The sequence below is a fragment of the Microcaecilia unicolor genome, chromosome 1 (assembly GCF_901765095.1).
Source record: "Microcaecilia unicolor chromosome 1, aMicUni1.1, whole genome shotgun sequence".
In the NCBI taxonomy this organism is placed as follows: Eukaryota; Metazoa; Chordata; class Amphibia; order Gymnophiona; family Siphonopidae; genus Microcaecilia; species Microcaecilia unicolor.
The window spans coordinates 407,053,062-407,070,370 of record NC_044031.1 but is presented as its reverse complement, the minus strand read 5'-3'; the positions used below and the strand labels follow the sequence as shown (position 1 = coordinate 407,070,370).

The 17,309-nt window shown below is 45.4% G+C and overlaps 1 protein-coding gene across 1 annotated transcript in view; it reads right to left on the bottom strand.

Moving 5' to 3' along the window:
• The window catches only part of GPLD1 (glycosylphosphatidylinositol specific phospholipase D1), a 172,542-nt gene that overhangs the window by 135,575 nt on the left and 19,658 nt on the right, over positions 1-17,309 (bottom strand). The window contains 2 exon segments of the mRNA XM_030185601.1: positions 4,000-4,097; positions 10,749-10,827. Coding sequence (XP_030041461.1) covers positions 4,000-4,097; positions 10,749-10,827 — 177 coding nt within the window.

Sequence of the window (17,309 nt, the reverse complement as noted above, 5' to 3'; positions counted from 1 at the left end):
CCAGCCGAGGTCCGCTTCCTCCTGCCGCTGCCTTTAAAAATATTCCTTCAGCTGCCGAGGTCTTTTAAGTTCTTCTTCGTCCTCTGTGCTGTTCAAAGCTGCTGAATCCAGTTTCAGAGTCTGATGTCGCAGCACGTTGTACGTGCAGAACGTCAGACTCACAGAAACAGAGTCTGTGAGTCTGACGTCCTGCACATACAACGTGCAGCAACGTCAGACTCCGAAACTGGATTCAGCAGCTTTGAACAGCACGGAGGACGAAGAAGAACTTAAAAGACCTCGGCTCGGTTGGCGGGGGTTGGAGTCCCCCGCCAGCTGAAGGAATAATTTTAAAGGCAGCGGCAGGAGGAAGCGGACCTTGGCTGGCAGGGGTTGGGGTCCCCCGCCAGCAAAGGTAGCCCACGGCGATGGCGGGGGAGGGTTGACGGTGGGAGGGGGTCCAGGGTGAAATCTGCGGGGGCCCAGGCCCTCGTGGCCCCACGCAGATACGCCCCTGCTGCGGAGGCATTTAAAAGCTGCTAGAATCAATCCTAAAGAAACAGACATTGGTAGTATTGCAATTTCTAGAATTGATTGTGAAATGGGATTTTTATGAATCTGTGCCAAACTTATCCTTATGTTTAAGACTTTTCCTAACTAATTGTATATCTGTTGCTGCATGTTCTTTGATCAACTATGAGTGCAGATAGATTGACAAATCTGGCTATACTGTCCATTGAACATGAATATGCACGGAAGATCAATTTTGAAGAAGTCATTGACAAATTTGCAGAAGTAAAGGCTCAAAAACAGAACCTATAAAAAATACATTAATGTAATTAAAAAAGTATTAATCCTTTACTTTTTCCCTTTTTTGTACTATAATATTTATTTTATGTTTATTTTTACTGGCATGATGATTACATATGCAAATTTCAATAAAAGAAAATGTTCACTGCCTGTGTTTATTTATTTGTGACATTTATATCCCACATTATCCCAAACAAGTTTGACTTCAATGTGGCTTACAATGAACAGTATAGGATACATAACAAATTTGTTGTAAGAATCCAATTTTAGAATACAGTATCATAAACATATTGGGATAGCTATGGATGTTTTAATATTTAGAAAATCTTTTCTTTTCTGACCATTTGTCTCATTTCATGATTATTACTAAAAATAATTTTTTTTCATATGGGAGGAGAGTGTTAAAAATTATTGGCCCCGGGTATCAAGTACGCTAGCCAGCTTATTTTTGAAAGAGAAAAACGCCTATAGTGCGACCTAAATTGGGAGATAGACGTTTGTCTTGCAAAGGCGCCCAAATCAGTATAATCGAAAGCCGATTTTGGGCGTTTCCAACTGCACTCCGTCGCGGAAACGAATAAAGTTGACGGGGGCGTGTCGGAGGCATGGTGGAGGCGGAACTGGGGCGTGGTTATCAGCCGAGGAGAGATGGGCGTCTTTAGCTGATAATCGAAAAAAATAAAGGCGATTTTACCGTGATTTGGGGTCACTTTTTTTTTACCCTTTTTTTTCACGAACAAGTCCCAAAAAAGTGCCCCAACTGCCCAGATGACCACTGGAGGGAATTGGGGATGACCTCCCCGGACTCCCCCAGTGGTCACTAACCCCCTCCCACCAAAAAAAACCCCACTTTAAAAACTTTTTTTCCAGCCTGTATGCCAGCCTCAAATGCCGTACCCACCTCCATGACAGCAGAATGTGTTCGATCCTGTCACAGCCTTTCCCTGGGTCAAATGTGGCTCTCGGGTGCAGTACAGGGTCACATCAGCATTGCATTGTGGTGGATGTAGGGTATTGGACTCTGTGATTTCATTAGCTTGTGTTACAGTCTCACGATGTTGGTAGTTGGTAGGCTCTTCTCCCATGGTGCTTTTCCCCCTGCCTACTGGGTCAGAGTGTGCCCTGTTGTGTTTCCTGTTGTAGTCCATGCGGTAGTGGCCATTTTTGTAAGCCAGTTTTAGTTCCCTTTCCTGTGTTAGCCACATTAGACAACTTAGTTCTTCCCTTGAATGTGGCTGAAAGAAGGGCATTGTACAGCATTCTGCCAGCTCTGACCTACTGCTCATCTCAGTACCAGGGAGACTCGTTGCCAGTGGGGCACAACCTCTGATCTGCAGTTAACTGTGAGTAAAGGCGGTTATTCCAATAAAGGACGTTTTCGGAGAGATTAGTCTTCAGGTGTCAACTGGTGTGCCAATGTTATATAGCAGCAACCAGTCCTAGAGGCCTGCGTGTATGCAGGTCCCTGGAGCACTTTTAGTGGGTACCGCAGTGCACTTCAGGGAGGTGGACCCAGGCCCATCCCCCCCCCCCACTTGCAACACTTGTGCTGGTAAATGGGAGGCCTCCAAAACCCACTGTACCCACATGTAGGTGCCCCCTTCACCCCTAAGAGCTATGGTAGTGTTGTACATTTGTGGGTAGTGGGTTTTGGGGGAGGGAGGTTGGGAGCTCAGCACCCATGGTAAGGGAGCTATGCATGTGGGAGCTTTTTCTGAAGTCCACCGCACTGACCTAGGGTGCCCAGTTGGTGTCCTGGCATATCAGGGGGGCCAGTGTACTACTAATCCTGGCCCCTCCCACGACCAAATGGCTCAGATTAGGACGTTTTTGAGCTGGGCATTTTTAGTTTCCATTATCGCTAAAAAAAACAAATGCCCAGCTCAAAAACGTCCATTTTTTCGAAAATACGGTTCGGCCCACCCCTTCACGGACCCATTCTCGGAGATAAACGCCCATGAAGATAGGCGTTTCCGTTCGATTATGCCCCTCTAGGTATGCCACTGGGACTATGTAGCAATGGTTTCTGTTGGGTCACTAATGTGAATGCTAACTATAGCACACTTGCTTTTCAAGACTGTCACAGTTTGAGGCTACGGAAACAGAGGGTAGGAGCCGCAAAATTAAAGCATCATGAGACCAGCATCCAGAAATTTCCAGCACCCAGCTTGGGAGTTCAAAAAAAATGTGTGTGATGAATGGATAGGGTAGCTGGCAGAATTCATTCCACCAGCCACTATAGAAAGGAAGCTGTTGCCATCTGTCTGAACCTGATGTGCAGGAAAAGGGTACCGCCTTTCTGTGGTAAAATCGAACGGTTTTCATTTATTATATGCAGGTACTTTCTCTGTCCCTAGTGGCCTCTTTTACTAAACCACACTAAACCATGCTACCGATTCCAGGCACAGCAAAGGTGCTGCAGCCATAGATGGTCGGTAGCCAACTGTTTTGGGGAGGCTAAAGGGGGGCGGAGCTTACCTCCGTAGCGACGTCAATGACGTTGCTGCCAAGGGGGTGGAGCTGACGTCCGTACTCTCCATGGAAGCGACGTCAATGACATCGCTGCCACAAGTAAAACAATTAAAATGCACGCGCAAGGGGGGGCGGGTAGGGTGGGCGCAACACCCAAACAGAAGTCGCTCATTGGGCTGGGGAGGCTTAGCCTCCCCAAGCCTCTTATAGGGGGCGCCTATGGCTGCAGCCCATTCATTTTGAAAGGGCTGCATCATATTTGCCACGTGAAAATTGCTAGCACGGTTTAGTAAAAGAGGCCCTACGTTTTTTTGTACCTGGAGCTATGGAGGGTTAAGTGACTTGCCCAAAGAGGAGGGGCAGAAGAGAAATAAGGGAGGATAGGGGGAGGAGAGTCAGTGGCAGAGAGAATACCTTTTCACAAAAAAATAATCCCTGAGCTTCCTAGCTAAGGCTCCTCGCTGCTCTTTAGATCAATGGGTTCTCTGTATGTATCGGCACTTTTATTTCATGATGTTAAAGTTGATTGAAGTCTTAGGCTTTGGACGCTTTGTTTCAAAATTGTGCAAACACACTGACTATAAGAAATTTGTGTTCCCACCTTTTTCCCAAAATCGAAATCTAGCCACAAATTGGTCAATAGACATAATAGATCAGAAGCTTTTGCTTGACTTAAAAAAAGAAATAAAAGCCCCCTTCTCCTCTAAGCAATGATTGTAGCTTCTGAGCAGTGCTTACCTCCTCCCAGGGCTGGGGATAGTTCTTCCTGATGTAATTGATACTGGTGTTGAGAAATGGGGTCCAGTGAGTGTCTTCTGACACATCATGGGAGATTCCTAGTTAGGAAATGGAAAATAAAAATCATTAAGTTTAAAGATGTGTAGCTCTTTATCCATTTGGAATCTACCTATCGCATAAAATGTTCTGATTGTTTCTGAACAGAAAATTGAGATCTGATATGTGGAAATAAGAGTCAACAACCAAGTTGTAGTTGCAGGTATACTTTTTTGCTGGATTAATTTAATGCATCTTTGGAAGAAGTTTTTGATGGGACTGTAGTCCCTGAATCGTGGTTCAGTTACAGTCAGAACTGGGAGGTGACAAATTTAGGGGCCCTTTTGCTAAGGTGCACCCAAAAGTGCTGGTTTAGGCATATGTTTTGAACGCTCACTGGTCCATTTCTTGAATGCACCAGGAAAAAAGGGGATTTTTTAATATGCCAGACAATGGACATGCGGCCATTTTCAGCCTGAGACCTTAACGCCACCCACTGACTTAGCGCCACCCACTGACTTAGCAGTAAGGTCTCATGAGCTAACCAGGCGGTAAGTGTGCAGCACGTGCCAACTGCCAATTACCGCCAGGTAAGGGCCTTGTGGTAGAAAATAGAAAATATTTTCTACAGCATGTTTTGGGCGCGTGCCAAAAATGGTATTACTGCCCAGGGAATGTGGTAGCTGGGAGATAGTGCCAATTTGACGTGCACTGGATGCGCGTAGACGCCTACACGCCTTTGTAAAAGGGCCCCCTAATCTCTTAGGAATTAAATCTGCTGAGCTGAGTACAGTTGGCTGATGACAACCCTTGTTTAACCGCTTCTGTGGGTCCCAAATACAAGTAGACACATACCTGATATCAAAATCTCTTTTGGGAGATGTGGACTTCCCCTTAAATCACAAGTCAGGAATCTTGGAGTCAACTAAATTCAACATTTACACTGATCTCCCAAATCCAAGCAACCATCAACAGCTAATTCTATCATTTGCAACAACTACTGAGCTACAGGCCAACCAAGTTTCAGTTTCAGCACTGAAATCCACATTTGGTCTTGTTTTGGCTGAAACTGAAACTTTTTTTTTCTGGCCCCTGAGTCTACTTCTACCTCTCCCCTCCAAACATAAGAAGCCCCATCTGTAAGCTGCGACCACTGCCCCACTGGCCCACCTATAGGCTTCTGTTGCCACCATCCCTTCCAGAGACAACCCATAGGCCACATCCACTGCTTTTGGGCCTACCTTAAAGCCCTAGTGGAATGATCCCCAGTAGCTCTTGTGCATGGTCTGCCTCCAGCCAAAATGGTTGCCACAACTTCCAGTGGCAGTCTTGTGAGACTGCTGCTGGAGGTCACAGCAGCCATTTTGGGATTGAAGCTGGCATAGGCAGGACCAACTGAAAAACTGAACAGAAGCCATTTGAGAAAAAGATCTGGCAACTGGAGAAGAACAGCAAGCTCATCATTATTGCCAAAAGAGAAGATATTTCTTGAATGAAAAGAGGAGTTTCAATGCATGCCTGTTTGTATTTATGTGTTTATTTATTTAGTAAGGAAGAAAGCTAGATGATCTCATCCAGCTAACAACTCCTTGCGGCACTGCTCCTTCTAAGCTAAGCAGGGTTCCTCCAACTGCATTGCTGCCAGTGGGGGGTGGAGCTTCAATGTTGTGTTTTCAATTGCTAAGGGCAGACAGGTTCTCTGGAGTCCTGCAGAGCTTGCCTGTCCCTCACTATTAAAAATGTAATAGTGAAACAGCACCCCTCCCCCACTGGCAGGACTGTAGGTGAAGGACTCCCGTTTAGCTTAGAGGAAACAGTGCCTTGAGATATTCCCCCATCTTGAAAAAGTTAGGTTTAAAAAAAAAAAAATCTAGAACCTTCACTTTGAATAAATCCTCTCAATGTGTGTATTAACAATGAACCACACAATTCAGTGATAACTAGACGTCAGATGATCACCCACTATAACATCATAAACTCCCCATCTGTAAACACCACGTCTAGTTCGGCCCATTCCACATGGATTCTATTACCGACTGCTGTAGATTAACACGTCAAACCTTCATGCCACAAATGAGAACCTTTCAGACCTCAGCGGTGACTCTTTTCACATGGATTCACAGTCCATGACTCATCTGCACAGACAGGCGAGTCATGGACTGTGTATCCACATCAACATCTGGCATATTGAATTCACCTATTAGTAGTACTTCCCTTTCATAGCTATATTGTGAATGTCTTCCATTAAATCTCTGTCCATTTCTTCTGTCTGTGAAGGAGGCCTATATATTACACCAATGTAAATACATTTTCCATTCCCTCTTTCCAGATTGACCCACATCGCCTCTTCCTTTCCCTGTAAGTCCTGCAATTGTCACTTTAATATTATTTTTAACATACAGGACTACATTCAGTAAATGATGCCCAAATTTGGGTGCTGAAAATCAGCGCTGAGCTTTATTCTATAAACGGCACTCCGAGTTGGGCACCATTTATAGACTAGTGTATAGCGGTGGGATCCCCACCCAACTTTGGGCACAAGGGCTTTACACCAACTGAAACCTGGTATAAATCCTCGTGCGTAAATTAGGCGCAGATCCCCCAAATTCTATAATAATGTGAACGTCCCTGACTGATCCATGCCCCGTTTCAGTTACACACTAAATAAATTACACATGCATCTTTACAGAATAGTGCATAGCAAGATGCAAGCATAAATCCAAATTGTTGCCAATTAACGCCAATAATTGTTAGTGTCCAATTATTGGCACTAATTGGCTCATTATTCAATTAAATTGTATGCACAAATTGGACAAGTGCTCAAATTTGTGCGGGCAAATTTGGGCACCATTTAGAGCATTTGGGGGATAATGCCACTTCTCCAATTTTCCTACCATGCCCTTCCTCAAAGGCAATAACCCAATAAAACTGTATCTTGGTCATGGTTCTTTGTGTACCATTTTTCAGTGACTGCCTCTAAATCCAAGTTAGCCTCTTCCATTACAGCCTCTAGATTCAGAATGTATTTCCCATACTAAAGGCATTAGTATATACTGCTTTCCAGATATTACTATGTTTTCCTATTCCTATACAGGTATTTTGTGTTTTACCTACACTGAAGGGTTTTTATTAAATGGGAACTTTGCTCACCCATCCCCAATGAATTTAATTTAAAGCCCTCTTCAGTAGGTTGGCCAGTCTGCTGCACAAGACACTTTGGTGCTAATTTTCAGAGCAGATGGACATCTTAAAATGCTTAACAAATGTCTATCTGCTAAAAATATCCAAATCCTGATTTTGGAAAGTCAGAATTTGGATGTTTCACCCTGAAGTTCATCCAAATAGCAAGGATGTGTGTTTTGGGTGGAACTAGAGAGGGCCCAAATGTAGGACGTCCAACGGGGATTTTTGAATGAGAAGAAACATTCATGTTTAACTAGAAGAACACTTTTATCTAGACCTGTTTCAGTCACATCCAAGTTATGAAAAGTTGCTCTAATTGTGCAGTTGACTACTGGAGGGGTTAAGATATGACCCCTCTTTATTCACCCAGTGGTTGCTGTCCCCTGAAAGTAAAGCTACAAAGGAAAGCCAGGCTCTATGTCAGCTGTGGGTACTGTAGCCCATCTGAATAAATCACCAACCAGGTCAGAAGAGTAGCCTAGTGGTTAGTGAAGTGGACTGTAGACCAAGGAACCCAGGTTCAAGTCCCATTTCAACTCTTTTTAAAAATATATTTCTGAGCCTTCCAGAAACAGGAAAGTATCTACTATACTTAAATATATAAGATGCCTGCAAGCATAAAGTCTATTGAAGTGGTGTACATTCAGGTACAGTAGGTATTTTTCAGATCCTGGAGGGATCACAGTTGCAAAAATAAGAGTTATAGTGGGATTTGAACCTGTGCACCTTGGTTTAGAGTCCACTACACTAAGCACTATATCACACCTCTGTTCTGCAAGGACACCTGTGTGGCCATATATTTGAAAATGATGTTAGACAGACGTTCATGTCCCTGTTTTTTTGTCCTTCAAAAGTTGGACATTTCACTTTGGAAATGGCTATTCATTTCGGACGTTTTCAGTGCAAAAATGTCCATTTCACAACCATACTCGAACAGGAAATCTAGACGTTTTTCTGTTTGATTATGGCTGTGAGATGGACATTTTTTTTTGGACATCATGAGCAGGACTTTTTTTTAAAGATGTTTTTTTGAAAATGCCCCACTTTGTCTGTTCTTTGATAGATGGATCACAGCTCTCGGAAAATCATCCCATGGTCCAGGAAGCCAAAACATTCTCTAGGACACCATCCACGCAGCCTTGCATTCACCTCCAGGATGCAAGCTTCTCTGCTTTGACCTTTGCCCTTGACAGGGACGATTGATGAGAACGTCACCTGCCCATCTCTCTCCCTCCCTCTCAGTTTCATCCGAGTCTGAGACAAGTCCCACCCATCTGACGTCATGACGCCAGTCGCCTTCCTCGTTCCTCCCCCTGCGGCACCCTGCGCACCAGTGCGCCTTGGCCTTCCACCTTCCTGCTGCAGTATGGGCGAATGGGTGAAGGGGGCACCTATATGTGGGTACAGCGGGTTTCTGGTAAGTTTTGAAGGGCTCACAGTTTCCTCCACAAGTGTAACAGGTAGGGAGAGGTATAGGCCTGGGTCCACCTGTCTGCAGTGCACTGCACCCACCACTAGACTATTCCAGGGGCCTGCGTGCCGTTCTAATGGACCTGAGTATAACATCTCAGGTTGGCAAGTAATGATTTTAATCACATTTTGGGGGGGGGGGAGCAGTGGTGTGCTGGAGCCGGCTCGCACCGGCTCGCAAGAGCCGCTTGTTAAATTTTGACAGCTCTTGCGAGCCGGTTGTTGTTCGGGGCGAGCCGTCTCCATTGCACGAGGTAAGCATGGCAGGAGGGCGCCATGCTTACCTCCCCTCCCGCTCCCATCCATGTATAGCGATGTCCTTCGCCCCCACCCTCCCCTGCCGCTCCCTTCGCCCCCACCCTCCCCTGCCGCTCCCATCTGTCACTTTCAATTACCTTCCTCGAAGCGCCGCCTTATTTAAAGCCCTGCTGCCCGTCTCCAGCTGCCTTCCCTGCCTGTTTCTGAGGCGTTCGCGCCCTTAGTCCCGTCTTCTGACGTCATTCTGATGTCATTTCCTTTTTCCGCGGCGGGACTAAGGGCGCGAACGCCTCAGAAGCAGGCAGGGAAGGCAGCTGGAGACGGGCAGCAGGGCCTTAAATAATGCAGGGCTTCGAGGGAGGTAATTGAAACTGATGATGGGAGCGGCAGGGGAGGGAGAAGAATTGCTGGGCATGGATGGGCAGAGGGAGGCAGGCAGGGGAGAGAATTGCTGGGCATGGATGGGCAGAGGGAGGCAGGGGAGAGAACTGCTGGGCATGGATGGGCAGAGGGGGGCAGGGGAGAGAACTGCTGGGCATGGATGGGCAGAGGGAGGCAGGGGAGAGAACTGCTGGGCATGGATGGGCAGAGGGAGGCAGGGGAGAGAATTGCTGGGCATGGATGGGTAGAGGAGCAGGGGAGAGAAGAGAGTTTCAGGACACGGATGGAGGGGAGGGCAAGAGAAATTCTGGACATGGATGGAGGGGAGGGAAGGGAGAGAGAAGAAATGCTAGACATTGAGGGAAGATAGAGGAAGGAGATTAGATGAGGGAAAAGGAAGTGAGGAGATAAACTGTACATGGATGGAGAAAATAGGCAGAAGCTGGATCCACTGTACAGTCAAGTCTGTGGAGGACCAGAAATGAAGAAGAAAGGAGGAAAGAAAAGAAATAAATGGAAAGGAAGCCCTGGAAACGGACTCAAGGGAACAGATAGAGAGCAGCAGAATCAGATACTGGGCCAGCATGATCAGAGAAACAAAGTCACCAGACAACAAAGGTAGAAAAAAATAATTTTATTTTCATTATAGTGTTTGGAATATGTCCACTTTGAGAATCAGGTGCTGAACGTTAAAAGTTTATATTTATTTACTTATTTATGGCATTTTATCCCATATTAAACATGAATTAGATTGGAACCTGGGATCATTTAATTTTTTTTTTCCTGGAGAGAGTAATGCATTGCCCCCCCCCCCCCCCCCGGCTATAGCCAGCTCTGCAATTTTTGGGGGGGGCGCAGAGGTGGATTGGGGGGCGCAGTGGTGGATGGGGGGCACCGAGGTGGACCGGGGAGAGAGCCTGTTGTTAAAAATTTACCAGCACACCACTGGGTGGGAGGGAGTTATTGACCACTGGGGGAGTAAGGGGAAGTCACCTCTGATTCCCTCCAGTGATCATTTAGGGCACCTTTTTGTGCTTTATTCGTTATAAAAACAGGTCTAGCTCAAAACGTCTTAGTGTTAGTCTTGGACGGTTTTGTTCTGTTCCATTATGACTAAAAATATTAGGAATGCCCAAATCCCACCCTTAACACGTCCCTGACACCCCCCCTCGTGATTTGAATGCACATCTGACGGACTTCATAGAAAAACATCTAAAAATTGATTTTGAAAATACCAATTTAGTCATTTTTGTGAGAAAAACGTCCAAATGCAGATTTATGCCACTTTTTCGACGTTTTTCTCTTTTGAAAATGAGCCCAACAGTCATCAAACAACAACCTAGAAAAGGGGCCCCTATCTTATTATGATAGTATGCAAAATTCATAATATTTTGATATGCTAGTGGATTTGTTTATTTTACCCTTCTTACAGATCGAAGAGTAGAAAGCATCAGGATACACACTTCCAGCCTGGAACGCATCCTGGTGTTTTAACAATAGCTGTGGAAAAGAAAGACAACAGCATAAAAATTAATCATTACATCAAAGAAAGGATATGAAACACTTGCAAATGTGTACAGCATGCCCACTAACATTAGATGAAGCAGTGTGTTGCTGTGTTAGTTCTCCTGAATGCACAAATGAAAGATTCATAAATAAAACCAGAAAATATAAGCTGATACTTTTTTCGTGCACTAACTTAGGGCTTTGTTTACACAGCCATGCTAGCGATTCCCACGCAGCAAATGAGAGGAATCCTATAGAACTGAATTGACTTCCTCTCATGTTCCGCGCAGGAATCGCTAGTGTGGCTTTGTAAAAGAAGCCCTTAATATAAATCAAACCAGCTTTCGAGTGTTAACTCTCCTTCTTTATGTCAGAAGAGAATGAGGAAAATATGTCAATATTAGAAAATAAGTGCTCCAATTACAGTCTGAAGGGGGGAAATAGTGGGGGTGGGAGAAGCAGGGGTTTGAAGAATGAAAAAGAAGGTGATAGGTAGTACAATTTTGTGAATCATAATGCATTTGAAAGTCAAGATCTTTTTTTTTTAAGTACTTTCTTTTGAGTTCCCAAATATCTATTTCAAAATTCTTAACTTGCATTCATTTTTTTTAAAAGGTTGCTATGAGAATCTTGATGATAAAGTCATTTTCCCACCCCCAAAAGATTTAATGATTGGGCTGCTGGTGAGAGAGAAAACTGTGGCTGAGTAGAGTTGAGGGGCTTCAGAAGCTGATCCAGGGAGTACGGTAGAGGTAAAACAGTGTGCTGGCACCTCTTCCTCCTCCCCCTCTGGCATTCTGGGCATGCACTTAAGAACTGTACTTAACACACAACTCTTAAGCGCATGCACCAGACACTAACCTCCCACCAAACTCCCCAATGCTTAATGCTATCAGCATGCCTAAATTTGCATCTCATTATAATCGAGCATTAGGGAGTTCCTTCGCTGCACTGATCCAGCGGTATTTTTCTGTCGCTGTTCAGAACAGCACCAGAGTTTTGAGTATCTGTACCTGAGGGTCTCACGGTGGGAAAGAGCGCTCAAATGAAGGGGCAATAGCAGCAGCACAATGCAGTAGACAACCAAACTGATTAAATTAAAAACAAGAGAAAGATGACACTTCTGTAACTCCACACTGGCTCAAGTCACTTCATAGGGAGACTTAGGGGAGTAGAAGAGTAGTACTCTTCTCCAGGCATGTCTCATGGGTTGGCAGCTATGCTGTTTCCAATACAGTAAAAACAGAAGAATGCCTTTTTGTTAATATAGTCAGAGGTCCACTAATAAATGACATGATATGGTTCATTGGAGCCGACTCTGTGGGTGCTTGAGCACCCCCAATATTGAGAAAATTCCTTGTATGTGTCCAGGGAGGGGTTATTTTCATTGGGCTTAGCACCCCCAATAATTTTGAAAAGTTGGCTCCTATGATATGGTTACCAGACGCCATTCCCAAGACCTGCTCCTGAGGTTGGAGTCGTGCTCTTGACATCTCTCCTATCCTGATTGTCCCCTTAACTCAATACAAAAGGAAGTAGGAAGGGAAAAAGGGCCTCAGAGAGGTAGCCTGGTTCTATCAGACTATGTGACTCCTGTTGCAGGCAATTCTGCCAAAACATAGCTCCATGTTGAGTCTTTGTTTTTATCTGTTGAATACACAACAAAAGTAATTTTAACCTTCAGGACAGATAGCAAAGAAATATATGTTGGATATATTAATAGCCTTTAAACTTACGCTCTGTGGAGAAGCCTCTTTGACTTTTCTCTCTCCTCAGAGAACTTTTATTATTTTCTAGGAACTTTTTTAGAACCAGGCTTTCTCTCTGAGGCCCCTTTTTTTTGGTCTTCCCTACTTCCTTTTCACAGATAAAGGAGTGTCAGATGCAGCAGACTGATGCTGCTTTCTGCTATAGCTATGGCCTGTGTGAGGGAGTCTATAAGACATGGCCACTTCCCCATAATAACACTTCCTCACAAAATCAGAATTGCCTTAAACTCATAATCCCACCCATGGGGGAAGTGACACAGGAGGGATGGAGCCAGGAGGGCATGGTCCAGGAAGTATAAAAGCTCAGTGCACAGCTAGGTTGAGGAGGTCCAATTTGCCTCACTACCTATACGTGAACTGCAACAGTCAGGCAGGTCAAGTTTAACTTGGAACCTTGCAACATTGGATTTTGACCCAAGTAACTGCTAGAGACTACATTAGTCACTCTGGGGAGCCAGGCCAGAGACAAGTAAAGTGTACCGCCATGCTGAGAGACAGCAACGTATGCCATGGCCATGGACCTGTGAAGGGAGCAGGACCCCTACCTGCTACTTATAATAACTGACATTTTCTTTGACCTGTGCCCATTGTATGGTTTCAGTTTGTCCTGGCTCCAGGCCCACCCTCACTCACATTACCAAGCCTGTTTCAACAAAGACAGTGTTGCAGTGCCCAGGTGGCACTAGTGGGCAGCAAGTAGTAGCTGACAGTGATGCTGTTAATATTCCTTGATGTGTTGCTTACACTTTCCCTGCTGCCATCACACTTCTCCTCTACATCTGGCACTCCCTTTCTTAATCACCAGCTTCTCACTCCAGAACATCAGTGTGTTGTATGGGGGACGGGGGGGGGGGGGGGGGGCGGGGGGAGACAATACTCCCTTTCATTCATGGGCCACACAAGGTGGTTGGCATGTAAGCATTTCCCTTGATGAGGGATTTCAACCTATTTTGCACTTCCACATGCAAGGATACTATCAGCACCAACACCTCTGATGTCAGTCCCTACCCCAACCCCTCTAACGTTGCCTCCAGTTTATTCACTATTGGCATAGCAACACCCAGAGCAGCACTTCTGAAACTTAGTTCCTCCAGTGTATCCTTGAGGGTTTCAGGACTTCTATTGAGGCAGTGGGCAAAGAAAGTGTTAACTCTGAGAAATGATATTAAAAGCTTGAAGTTAGAATTCTAACTTTTTACTTTGCAACTAAAGTGAAGGTATGCCAGATGGTTCATATTATCTCAATGTCTGGCTTGGCTGAGCCAAAGGTTAAAAAGGTCAGAGAAAGGAATTTCTTTCACCCTTGTGAATAATGAATGCTAGCTCAACATTTGTATACTGTTAGACATATTGTAGTTTAAGAATAGGCTGAAATACTATTTAGAAGTGCTTAATATGTAGATATTCCTGATATTTAGAATATGTCTTATAAGAAATACTGATTCTGTGTATTCTGTGTAGTTAATAGGTAGGAAACCTTTTTAAATTCTGTATCAATTCTTTGTCTGATGTTTCTAAGCAAAGACTGTAGTGAAGAGGCCAACATGTGGTTTGACTTAGCCATAGTTCTGGCTGGTTCAATGTATAAGCTGATAGGTGAAAAAGGTCAGGAAAAGTCTTGATTAATTATAGCTAAGTGTAGGACTGGCCTCCTGAAAGTAATAACAGACCATAGCCGTATGCTATTAAGTAAGACTGACTTTTGACCTCTTTAATGAATGCCAGAGTTTAGTTAGCAGTTAGTATGAACCAGACTAGGAATATGAGAATAACCAATCTCACTAGGGCCTCTTGGTCTCTAAGGGAACCCAGTTTAAGCTATAGATGAGACATTAATCATAAGGAAAATATAAGAGTTCTGGAGACCAAATGTCTGGCTTAAGGGGCCCCAGGTTAGAGGTCAGTTTGAGGAATACCAAACCTATGTAACTGATATTTCAAAAGTAATGATTGGTTGAGGCAAAGTGACCAATCTATTCCTTAACCAATTGGAGAGTAAGGGGGGGGCCAGGCTAGGAGGGGGCTTAGAACAGTATTTAAGTAGGAGCAGAAGCAGTTTACGTCAGAAGGAGCTCAGAAGAAAGAGAAGGACAGAAGGAACAGACAGAAGAAGGAGAAGACAGCATAAGAAGAGAAGCAGCTGAGACAAAGACACAGAGAGCTGAGAGAAAGACAAAGAGAAGAAGAGACTTAATGCTGATGTCCTGCTTTGTTTGCTGGCAAATAAAGAAGATTACTTTCTTATTCTGGTGTGTGCTGTCTGACTCCTGAAGTATCACAAATTCATGCATCCATTCCTGCAACAATTCTTGGTGGCAGCGGTGGGATGAATCCTGCATTAATCCCAGCACCCAACTGACTGGAGAACATTCGCCGGGTATGTATTCTGTATTTTGTATTGTAATTCTAGCTAGAAAATTGTAAATCAGCCCCTCAAACAAATTGAGGAAGGAGAGCCTGATCAACTCTCAGCGAAGGCCCTAGTACCTTCTAGTCGCGGGGACTAGAAGCGAAAACGCTTGAGCTTATCTGTATTTGAGAAATCTGAAATTGTTGGGTGGGATTTTCTGTATGGAATGTGTGATGCGTGAATGATTATTGAGTGCGGACTTCTTATAGCTGCATTTCCAATTAACGCGAGTTCAATTGGTCAGCAACGGAAGGAAGCGATTGCTGTCTGTCTACCTAGTGTCTCGAGAGTGCAGACCCCTTACTGCACTTTCAAAAAAATTCCCTCCCTTTTTGTGTGTTGTAACTGTAAGCATTATGGGTGGGACATCATCTAGACAAATTGCTACCCCCCTAGATTGTATGCTTAAGAACTTTAAAAAAGGATTTTTAATTAATGACTATGGACAGACTTTAAGCTCAAGTACTTTAAGAACCTTGTGTGAAGTTGAGTGGCCATCTATGGGAGTGGGGTGGCCCCCTAGTGGCAGCTTAGATATTGAAGTAATCCGGAAGGTCTACAGCATAGTTGTAGGAGAACCAGAATATTCTGAACAACTCCCTTATATAGATTCCTGGGACAGCCTTGTGACTGACCCTCCCTCGTGGTTGAAAACTTATATGGGATCCCCAGTAAAATTCATGTTAGGCCGTGTTCAAAGAAAGATTAGAAAATCTAAACTAGAAGAGGGAAAGAGCCCTAGGAAGCCTACCACCCAATCGGTGGCTTCCGCCCCTACCCTGTCTGAGAAACCCATACTCTCTGATGACCCCTCAGACCTTGAGCCACCACCTTATGGCCCATTGTTGGGGTTCCGTGCCACCCCCAGAGATCCACGCCGCCCAGCCCAAGCCTCTCCAGCACAGGCTTCTCCGGATAGTTCTTCCCCTCCTGTGCCAAACCTGCCACACCCTAGGTTGGACTTTTCACCCAGTCTCTACCCTTCTGTGCCACATCCTCTCCTGTTAACTTCTGAAGACCCGTTTTGGGTTCCACTCCCTGACTCCTCAACTCCTGACAGCCCAGCCTCTCCCTCTAATACCCCTACCCATTCATTAGGGGCCCGGCATCCCTTTCAATGGACTGAATCACCTGTGACCACCTCTCAGTCTATGAGTACCCCTTCCCATCCCTCAGGGGTTCAACACACCTCCACTGAATGGGTTAGACCCGCTGCAATCACCTTTGAGCATGATAGGAGGGTAGCTCCTAGCTCTACCTCAGGTTCCATTCCCACCTCCTCGAGAGTTCTGCCCCTCCGCCAGGTAACTACCACTCGACCGGATCCTAATAATCAGGGTCAGGTTATACAGGCACAGGCCTATCAGTATGTACCCTTCACAACCACCGATCTCCTGAATTGGAAGACGCATTACCCCTCTTATACTGAAAAGCCTCAGGCAGTGGTGGACCTAGTGGCTAGCATTATGGCCACCCATAACCCAACCTGGACTGATTGTCAACAACTTCTCCTGACCCTCTTCACAACTGAGGAGAGGCGGAAGATTTTGCAAAATGCTGAGGCCATCACGCGAGCACGTGCTCCCGAGAGGACACCGGACCTAGAGGGGTGGGTTAGAGCTCGGTTTCCTCGCGCAGCTCCAGATTGGGATCCAAATGATGGGCAGCACTATGAACTGTTGTCTGGCTATTGCCGGGACTTACTGGAAGGTATGAGGAAAGGCATAAAGAGGCCCATTAATCTGGCAAAGGTTTCTGAAATTCTCCAAGGGGCAACTGAATCCCCTGGGGCCTTTCTAGAGCGACTAATTGAAGCCTACAGAACATACACCCCATTTGACCCTGAAGCCCAAGAAAACCAGAGAATGGTGAATAGTGCATTGGTGGCCCAGAGTATGCCAGATATCCGGAAGAAGTTGCAGCGTCAGGAGGGATTCGCAGGGATGAATACCACCCAGCTAATTGAGATCGCAACCAAGGTTTTCATTAATAGAGATCAGGAGGTGCGCCGAGAGGCTGACCGGAAGATGCAGAAGAAGGCCGACCTTTTAGCGGCAGCCATTACTAATTCCACCCTTAACCGAGGTCGACCTCTAGCTAATGGGAAGCCAAAGTGGGATCCCGGACCACCAGCCAGGCCCCGAGATTCCTTCAATCAATCCCGGCCAAGGGGGGAGAATCCCAGACCAAGATTGGAGAGGGACCAGTGTGCCTACTGTAAGGAAAGAGGGCACTGGAAAGATGAATGCCCCCAGAGGTGCCAGGGACTGAGAAGGGGACCAGGAGATCGAGGAAGC